This window comes from Hydra vulgaris, chromosome 15 (genome assembly GCF_038396675.1).
Source record: "Hydra vulgaris chromosome 15, alternate assembly HydraT2T_AEP".
Classification (NCBI taxonomy): Eukaryota; Metazoa; Cnidaria; class Hydrozoa; order Anthoathecata; family Hydridae; genus Hydra; species Hydra vulgaris.
In genome coordinates, this window is record NC_088934.1 from 18,622,778 (window position 1) to 18,633,878 (window position 11,101).

The 11,101-nt window shown below is 26.7% G+C and overlaps 1 protein-coding gene across 3 annotated transcripts in view; it reads right to left on the reverse strand.

The window, feature by feature from the left end:
* Positions 1 to 10,190, reverse strand: part of LOC136092279 (uncharacterized) — a 212,840-nt gene extending 202,650 nt beyond the window's left edge. For 2 of the 3 annotated variants that reach the window (XM_065820140.1, XM_065820142.1), the window contains exons 1-2: positions 10,122 to 10,181; positions 5,069 to 5,261 (exon numbers count right to left, since the gene is read on the reverse strand). In XM_065820140.1, coding sequence (XP_065676212.1) covers positions 5,069 to 5,252 — 184 coding nt within the window. In that variant the 5' untranslated portion in view covers positions 5,253 to 5,261; positions 10,122 to 10,181. Of the gene's footprint in view, positions 1 to 5,068; positions 5,262 to 6,417; positions 6,518 to 10,121 lie in introns of all 3 variants that reach the window. The other variant, XM_065820141.1, reaches the window with a different exon arrangement.
* Positions 10,191 to 11,101: the final 911 nt, after the last annotated feature.

Genomic DNA, 11,101 nt, shown 5'->3' on the forward strand with positions numbered 1-11,101 from the left:
CTACATTGTTGTCAATCAGGTAACCGGGAAATGATCAGAATAGTAGCTTGTGTCAATGCAATGGGTAACTCTCTTCCACCACATTTCATATTTAAAGGAAAAACTGATAAGTCTCTCTCGAGTTTTCAAATTGAAAATGCCTCAGAAGAAAGTACATGGAGTGTTTCAGACAGTGGTTGGACAAAGCAAGGCATTGCATTTCGATGGTTTAAAAAGTCATTTCTTTCCGGAAAATATGGATTTTTATAAATGCATATAAATTTGTTTACTTTTACAATATAACTAGTAAATCAAAAAAAGAGTCTTTTTTCAAATCCATGCTTTATGCAAGCAGAATTCTATTGGGCCTAGAAATTCTTTTAAAGCATGGAAAAAACAATAGGTTTTGAATCGCTGCGCTTTAATGTCTTCAAAACTGCAAATAATTTGCAAATCAATGATTTTTGTGACGTAATACGCAATTCATATCAAATAAATAAAATGTATGGGGAAATACAAATTAAATTTTTGTTAACTTAATTAACTTTTTTTGGTCAAATTTTTCCATTTCCTTGTATTGTCATCGAAAATGATTAAGTGTGCAAAATTTGAGCAAAATTGGTTGAGAAAAAAGCTTTCAAAAATTGATTTCAAATTTTGTGGCGCACAAACATATATATATAGAAAGTAACCTTATATAAAGCATGGAAAAAAGCACTCTTTCTTTAACTAAAGTTTATATTTTTGGTTTTTACATAAATTTCATTGTCTTTGACCCAATTGCCTCAAATGGGACAAGCAAGCTCTAGGATTATTACATATATTTTGGATTTTTATAAACGTGCATAAACTTGTTTACTCTGACTATATGAAAAAGCACTTGTTTTTTAACTAAAGTTAATTTTTACTATATTTACAGAGCTTTAATTGTTCCTGTTCCAATTGCCCAATTTGGGAAAAGGAATACCTGAAGTTTTTACATATTTTTTGATATTAATAAATGTAAATTAATTTGCTCACGGTGACAATTTGAAAAATCTCTTTTTCTTTAACTAAAGTCAATTTTTACAGTTTTAACAGAGCTTTTTGTACTCTTGGCCCAATATGCCCCAAAATTGGGTAACTGGCCCTCTCTATTTTTACATATTTTTCTGATATTTATAAATAAAAATGAGTTTGTTCATTCTGACAGTTTTAAAAAGCTCTCTTTTTTTAACTAAAATTAATTTTTATTGTTTTTGCAGAGCTCTGATTGTTCTTGGCCCAATTGCCCTGAGTGGGAGAAACAAGCCCTGAGATTTTTACATATTTTCTTGATATTTATAAAAGTAAATGAATTTGTTCACTCTGACAATTTGAAAAAGCTCTTTTTCTTTAACTAAAGTTAATTTTTACGGTTTTAATAAAGTTTTTATAACTTTAGACCTAATTGCCCCAAATGGGGCAAACGAGCAGTGGGATCCTTACCTAAGGACCCCTAATATGAGAATAATATTTTGCAGAATTGAATGCTTTGATTATTTTTTTTAAAAAAAAGCAATAAAGTTAATTTAGCATTAGTACTTAAATGAAACTCTTTCTCATTGACGGCATTTGAAAAATAAATTTAATATCAATAGTTGGTGGCATAAATCCTTAAGGAAAAACTCAACAAATCTTGACGCAAAATAGGCGTTATTGAGCCCAACATAAATTGCCATAACTTTGGAACCAGTTATCCAAAAACGAACTCATTCTGAAAACGTCTTTATTATCCGCATACTTTGGTATTAATTGTAGCCAGAGATAATAATAATAGTAAAATCGTAATGTGCCTAACAAGAGTATGTATGCAAAATTTAAAGAAAATCTGATTTCAGGAAGTGATTCAAAAATTAATTGCAAGATTTGATGCTCACTGACAAACAGACAAAGACGACGAGTTAATAAAAGAATTGGGAAAAAAGTGTCACAGTCTGTTATCACCACCAAATTTATATTTAAAAAATTGAAACTGTACCTAAGTGAGGGTATGAGAGATAAATAAAAAGCGCATTTAAAAAAAATTATTTTAGTAAAAATATATTTTAAATGCACTTTTTTTAAAGACCTTTTAATGAATATTTTAACCACTTTAAAATTACTTTTTTATTACCTTAGCGGCAAACCTAAAATTGACTAATCCCTGATAAAAATTAGGAATTTCTAATAAGCTTCAGTTTTAACACTATAAAACACTATAAATTTTATAAACAAAAGAGTTGACCTAGATTATGGGTTCTACTGGGTTAAAGGTCAGTCCTATCCTAAAAAAAAAACACGTGGGTAAGATGGACCAGAGACTCTTTTATACATTACTACCAAAAAATGTTTCATAACGCCATTTTTATTTTTGTCAAATGTCCAATTTTGAAGCTTCTCTGCCCTACTGTGCGATGGAGGAAAGTATATATATATATATATATATATATATATATATATATATATATATATATATATATATATATATATATATATATATTTTAATATTTATGGACAATTTATTCAATATAAACTATTCGTTTAGTTTTGCAAGCTCTTTGTTCATTGTTGCAAATAAAGTATTAATATCTTTATTAGAATAAAATACGTTAGTATCTCGGCAAATAAAATTGAATTTAAGATATTGGAAACTTTATTTAATTCATTTATATAAATGAGAAATAAAAGCGGTCCTAGAATTGATTCTTGGGGGACTCCGCGGTTAAATGTCATTAAATCATATAAAATGCATTGTTTCCTATTCTTTAAATAACTCTTAAACCAATCTAAGTTAGAATTTATAATACCATAATTTTTAGGTTTATATAGGAGAATATTATTATCTATGGTATCAAACGCTTTTCCTAGGTCAATAATGATACCTAAAGTAAGTTTTTTTTTCATCAAAAATTAAATATTTTATGTTCAAGATTAACTATTGCGTGATCGGTCAAATGAACAGATTTAAAACCAAATTGTTTATTGTAAATAATATTAATTTCATTTAAGAAAGAATAAAGTCTATTGTAGGTTACACGCTCCAAAATCTTGGAAAAATAATTATAAACTTATCGGTCTGTAGTTGGAAGCATCAGAAGGATCATCTATTTTAAAAAATGTTGTAACCTTTGCACTTTGTCCTTTACTTTAAAACACAGAGTTTTTCAGGAAAAACTCCATGTTTTAAAGATAAATTAAAAACATGTAAAAGTGGTATTGCTATATATTTTAGTGATTAAATAATGACATTACTGCTGACATCATCTAAACCTGAACTTTTATTAGGTTTTAACAAAGATACTGTATTTAATAATTCTTCCTTCGTAAGTATATAAATAGGCATAACTGCATTATTTGATGTCAAGTATGATTTAAAGCTTATTTGAGTTCATTTTTAGCGGCTAAACTTTTGCTGACATTAACATCTGAAACAGAACTTATAATTTAACATATCTTAAAATTTATCCATTTTGTTAATAAAAAATTGCGATAAAAAAAAAAGAAATAACAGTAAAACTATTTTTTTAAATCTTTAAACTAATTTAAAAGTTGAATTTTGAAAATTTGAATAGTATTTCCGATTTTAAAGATAAATACTAAAACTTAAAAATATTAGGATTTTTTTTATTACTCTGCAAAAACACATCTGTTCAGAAAAAAACCATGCGGTTAAAGTTGTTCATAACGCTACCAGGTAGCTACCAGGTGACAGGTCCTGTCACTTTGGCAAGGATAGAAAGATCGTTTTCAAAATTGAAGATAATAAATATTATTTACGCAGTTCTAAAGGCAAAGAAAATTTGCATACTCTTTCCATATTAGGAATTGAAGCAAAAACAGCTAAAACTATGGAAGTCAAAGAGGTGATTAGAGATTAAATGGAGGCGAGGGGGAGGGAGAAGGAGAAGCGGGGAGGGTTGCTAGCAAAATTTGAAATTCCGCCATAAAAACATCTAATAGTATTTAGAATACAAAATTAATTTTTTGGCTGTTTATTGTAAAATTAATTATTAATTTTAAAGATCAATTTACTCATGCCAAGCCTCTATTAATTGAGATGAAAGTTTTAAATATATATGAGCCTAATATTTTTAAAGTTATATGCTTTATAATTAAATGTAAAAACAACATTTCTCCTGTACCTTTTCATAATTTGTATAACAAAAAAGAAAAAACTAAATACATTTTACAAAATGATAACGACATTCGTCAATCAGCTTATCAATCTTGTTCTGGAAAATACTGTATTTCATTTCGAGGAGCATTACTTTGGAATAAAATAGTTTTAAAGAGTTTTGACTTTTCTCAGGAGATTACCTATCACTATTTGAAATAAAAACTTAAAAAAGTCTTTTTTTTATTAGATGATATATCTATATTCTTTTAATTTTTTGTTTCTTTTTTAACTTTATATTAAACACTGCATTAATAAAATTTATAATTTAACAATTTGTAAATAGTTGTTTAACACTTTTGTTAAAGGTATCTTAAAACTGTATAACGCATCTAAGTTTTTATAACAGGACCTTTTTTCTTTTTTTCTTTAAATTTGTTTATGTTTTTAATTCTTAATTCTTAATTATTTGTTATCTTTAAGTATATTAAGTATATATTCCTAAAGAAAGTTTATTTATTTATTTTGAGAATATTTTATTAATTCGAAATCTTAACACGTAAACTGTAGTTATCGTCTTGTTTAAATATTTTTTATTTGACCTGCTTTTGAGTATTTCGCGAACTTAGCAATAGTAATGCTTAAAGCATGTATTCCGAAAAATTTTAAACTATTTATGAAATCAGCAAGTTTACGAACTTTGCGTAGAACTTCTACAATTTGTGCTAACCCTAAGCAATCGACATCAGAATCCTAAATATTGGCGTTTTTTTTCTTAATTCTGAATTAGGAATCTAATGTAAGTGAATATCTAATAAACCTAAACAAAGTAAACTTTAAATGAAATTAACTCAGTTTAACTATAGACAACATTATTTTATCAAATTTATTGAAAACTCTTCATACTTTGTTTTAATTATTATTTTACTTATTTGTCAAATATTTGAAAAAAGTTAACATTTAAAAAATTCTTACCTAATTGAATATATTGATAAGGTGGATTATATTGACGCACTGATGACTCATCATAAGTTTCAAAATTTTTACTAAGTGGAATAAAAGTCCCACTAGCTCCAACAAAATCAAGATCATCTGCAATATCAACAAATGCTTCATTGTACTTCACAAGAACAATCCAAAAAATGATGATTTTGATCATCCTTCTTAACTGAAAAAAAAAAAATTTGATGTGAACAAATGTTATATTTGTACTATTAAAACAAAAAGATTTCAGCTTATTAGTTGTAATATGTTAATAACCATAGGTAATTGGCATATTAGTATTAATAATATCAGCTAAATTGAGAATTTTTTGTTTCAACCCTGTTGTCTGTTTAAGCGAAAAAGTAAATTAGCATATTGAAGAAACCCAGATAGCACCATAACGTTGGCGCAACGTTGTTGGACCGCACCGAGGTTGATGCATCGTCGATCTACTTCCCAGATAGCACAACTACGTCGAGCAAACATTAAAGACAACATTGGAAAACTGACGTCGGCAAAGCGCCAACTTGAAATCGGGACGATGTCGAGTCCAACTATCATTTAAACATAGCTAAAACGTATTTTGCAAATATTGGACTATTGTCAAGTTAATGTCAAATCTCAAATGATCTCTTTAAAATGATTTCTTTAATCTCAAATGATTCTCAAATGACTTTAATCTCAAATGATTCTTTAATCTCAAATGATTCTCAAATGACTTTAATCTCAAATGATTTCTTTAATCTCAAATGATTTCTTTAATCTCAAATGATTTCTTTAATCTCAAATGATTTCTTTAATCTCAAATGATTTCTTTAATCTCAAATGATTTCTTTAATCTCAAATGATTTCTTTAAAAGCAATAGAAATAGATATGACACTCGAGAAGTAGGAAACTTTAATATACCGTTTAGAAAAACAAAACTATCGCGTTTCACAATTTCATATCGCGGTCCCTATCTCTATAATAAACTGATATCCAGAAATGCCATAATTACAAAATTAGATAACCAAAATTGTTTGAAAATCTTACTAAAAAAATTCGTTTTAAATATAAACAATTATATGAACTTACACTAAACTAATACTGAAACTAGAGCCAAAATTAACGTTGAAGCGAAAATCCCAAAAAACTTCAATAACAAATATTAATATAAAAAATATATAAATCAAAAATAATTTTATTTATGCCTAATCATATATTTATGTGTGCAAAATCTAGCATTTATCAATTATTTTTTATCTTACATTTTATTATATGTGAATCCAATATAAAATGAACTACCATTATATTTTGTGAAACTAGAAACATGTAAAAACAAAAAAACAAAAAATATTACTAGTACAAGCGGTTTCTTGATGACAAGACCATCTGGTCTTCTGCAAGTTTCCCGCGTTCTTTTAATAATAATGATACCCTGCAGTTATATTCTTTGTATTCTATAAAGTTGTGAGATTTTATTTTTTCTCCTACCATCATATATTTTATAAAAATTGTAAATTTGTATCAGTTATATAGATAGAATCACAATATTGTAAAGATAAAATAAAAAAAAAAAAAAAAAAAAAAAAAAAATGTTGGCACGGCGTTTCATATATATTGCTATTACTATTATTATTGTTATTATTGTTATTATTGTTATTATTGTTATTATTGTTATTATTGTTATTATTGTTAATATTGTTATTATTATTATTATTATTATTATTATTATTATTATTATTATTATTATTATTATTTTAACCAACCTCTGTAAATATATTTACAAGGTAAAAATACAAACAAAAAGTTTAAAATCAGGCAAGAATAAAAGTAAAAAAAATAAAAAAAATTTTTTCAAGTTTTTGAAAATTGTTCGCTGTTGCTTTGCATTTCAACATTTAACTGCCTGTACCAAATTTTGATAAGAACCTTCAGGACTTGCATTTTCTGTATCTCTAAGTTTTTCATATTTAACCTATGAATGTTGAAAATTATTTTATACAATCTAAAAAAGTATTTTTAACTGAACAATAATTAAGCTGAAAATTAATGATTTCAATAACTACTTTATTGTTTAAAGGCGGATATATAGATTTATTTTGTTTTGCTCTATTTTAGTTAAAATCTAAGTCTTTTCATGGTTAAATCTTTAATTTAGCAAAGCTCTAGGCTTTAGGCTATCTTTTGAACTGCAAATGATTTGTACAACTGTGTAATTAAAGTTGGGTGTGCATACCGTATCTGGAAAACGGTATGCACATTGAATCAGAGTTTGCTCTATTATTTGAAAATTAGAAACTTTAGTTTTAATATTTATTCTATTAAGTGTGACAACATATGATTTTTTTTACCCTAGGTAAACTCCAGATATTTATGTTTATTACGAATTATTGGATCATTGTTTTTTTCCGGAGAGTAAAAGTTCTTTTTTGAAAGCCTTAAGTTTTATGCCTTTTAAATAGTTGTACATATTTCACTTTATAATAAGTCTTTCCTGGCAAGATAGAGTAGAACTAAGAAGAATGATACCATCTGCTCAAACTGCAACACCAGTAAAGTTTCCGTATATAGTTGTACCAACATTGTCATGATTTATTACAGATTTGAGTAGCATTTCAGTGTATATGTTATATAATTAAGGTGAGCAAATAAAATTGATTTAGAACCTAGATATAAGACAGTTGCAGTCCTATACTGGTATAAAAAAGATATTGTGTGAAATTTGAAGCAATAGGTTTTCATCAAAGTTTGTCAAAGAGAGTACCCCAGGTGCAGCTGTCGAAAGCTTTTTTTAACGTCCAGCGAACGTAAATAAGTTGGTTAATTGTTGTTGTTATAAAGTTTAATTGTTTCGTTTGTAATAAATTTAGCATGCAATGTCTTATTATTAAAACCAAATTATAGTCTTTAAAACCAAATTATAGCCTTATTATTAAAACCAAATTAAAGCATATAAGTTTCTTTAGTCTCCGGGCAGGTGAGTAAATTAAGGTATTTTAAAAGCTTAGTAAATATAAGAAAAATGCTGATACTAAGGTAGTTGTTTGATTTGGTAAATAATTTTATATAAATGTAACTAACGTTATTATAGTTGACGTTGACATTGATGTAGAGCTCCATCTATTTTTAATTGGAAAGTAAAATAATATTTTGATTCATTGAGTCAATGCGTCGCATTGGGCATATTTTAAATGTTCTGCAGAGATATCGAAATGTTTGCTGCATTTATTTGATTTTAGGCATGAAATAGCTGTTTTAATATTTTCAACCGTAATTATTATCTCATACGGTTTTTTTACAAAGCGAAGTTCGACGACTAGTAGATCTCTATAAGTAACTTTTTCAGTGTTTGTTTGTTTTTCAAAAATAGTAACATGTTTGGTTATAATAGATTCTTTATACATTTTTTATTGTTAATAGCAAAAGAATTTAGATTTAAAATCATTTTTATACCTTTAAAAATATTCCAGATATTTTTTGGATTGGATTTTTTTTTTTTTAAACTTTTTTTAAATTAAAAAAAAAATAATTACTGGAAGGAACAAATTTTGGTTGGATACTTATTTAATGTTGAAAAACTGCATTTATTGTTTCGAACCATTAAGTTTTTAGCAAATTAAGTTAATTATTGTAATTTTTTTTTTTAATTAAATTCTTTATTAAATTTTCTTTCATAATAATCTTAAATTTTTTTTATTATAAACTAATTTTTTTTAAAAAAAAAAGAACCTGACAAAGCTTATTTTTCAATAAAAAATATTTTGTTCGGATACTTATTTCTCTGACTATAGATTGTTTTCAACAAATTTATCTAGTGTTACATAATTGCAACACTTAAATAAATAACAAAATTGACTAAAAGTTATGAATAAATTTGACAAATAAGTTTACGCGTAAAATGTTTGCCCCAAAACAATCGTGAGAAAAAAAAAGTTCTGCACTCTTCAAAGTTCAACAATCTACCTCGTTATCAAGCAAATTATTTATACACATATGGCCTTAGGTACAAGCAAACTATACTGTCCTTGGTTCAAGAAGTGATAGCCTAATGAAAAATGTAATCTATTAACGATCCCTAATTGAGAGGAAACTTAATGAATATTGCATTTAGTACTTAGGTATTTAAGCATTTCCTCTAGGATTGTAAAACAATCTATGATACCAGCAGCAAAAACTTACTTTAGACCATCAAAAAACGTTTTCTAATTACAACTTGCCGTAGCAACGCTGTCTGAAAATAGGATTAAAAATAAGTATTTTTATTACTACTCACTTCACTTAGAACTTTATAGTTTTCAAATAAAGTCGTGCCCCTAAGTGTTCGGAGACCCTTGGTACACAAACTTCCCCCAAACTAAATGGAGAAAAATTTCACTTTTAAATTTTTTGTTGAAAATAATGGTCTTTTTGATAATGATACCAGTGTTTGATTAAGTTGTATAATATAGCTATATGGGCCCGGAGTTATAACTCCGGGTCCCGTAGTTTCGGAGGCCCTAATGTAAAATAAAGATATTCAGAAAAAAATTGGTAAATAAAATGTTTGATTAACAAAATTGTTAAAGGCCCAATAGTTTAAAATAGCCTCGGGCCTCCAGCTAGTCTATTCAAGGAGTTAAAATAAAGGAGAAGGAGATATAATGGTTAATAAATAAACATGCCGACAAGCGCAGCCAAAAACTCCTCCGCTTTCTTTTGCTTTTCTAACAATAACTTTTGTGATGACCATGACCATTTTTTCTGGTATAATTAAAAGTGACATTTTGATCATTTCCCCACTTTCTTAGCTTAAAACAGTATAGTCAATACTTTTGTGATAGCAAAATATTTTTACAAGCATCCAAGAGAAAAATAGCAACATTTTTTATTTACTTTTTGGATCCGATGTAGAAAAAGTGCATGTGCATCTTACTAGTAAGATGTATATATATATATATATATATATATATATATATATATATATATATATATATATATATATATATATATATATATATATATATATATATATATATATATAAAGAATTTGTTAAAACAAGTTGTTTTTTTTTATTGGCTTACCTTATTTGCGTGCAACTTTCTTAAAATTTATCAGTATTAAACTTGAATTCACTCGCACTTACTGCACACGTTTTAAGGTACACGAGCAAGCACTCATGTTTTACAAACCATGAACAAACGCAAAATTAAATGAAATTAATTACTAACTTTATTGATCTAACAGATCTTGAAAGTTTATAACCACTTGGGTTGATGACATAAGTGTTATTCAAATGTCCAAAGAAAAAAAATCTTGCGTTTTCTGTATGAAATCATATTTCAGTACAATAATTATATTTATTACTGAATATTGAATAACCTAGATTATTGCATTAGTAAATGTTGTATTGGTAAATATTACACATTCACACAACGGTTGCTTATTTACTATGAAATAAATGAAATAAAATTATATTCCAAATATTGTATTGCATTCCGTCGTGATGAAATAAGACATTTTCCACAAAAAAAATGAAAATAATAATAATATTTAGCACGTATTTACATAAATTTTGTTATTAATAATGGCGGTTTAAATAATAAATTAACTATATTAAAAATTATTATGATGTAGCAATCCACACAGTTTCCTATACTTGAATACTGTATCAATGTACAGTTAAATTCTTTCATTGCTATCAAAACAACACCCATAAAGTTTTTCTTGTAAGATAAAATATGAAGTTTCGCTGTTTTTTAGTGGTGTGGTGGAATAGTGTCGCAAAATTTTGATTGTCGCAAATTTCTGTCGCAAATTTGATTGTCGAAAATGTGAAAAAGGAATAGTGTCGCAAATTGTCGCATGATTGATTTTCGAATAACAGAATAAGGAATAATGTCGCAAATGAATTTAATGAATAGTGTCGAAAATAGAAAAAGGGATAATGTCGCAAAGGAGTTTAATGAATAGTCTCGAAAACAAAAAAAACGGAATTGTGTCGCAAATAAATTTAAGGAATACTGTCGAAAACAAAAAAAACGGAATAGTGTCGCAAATGAAT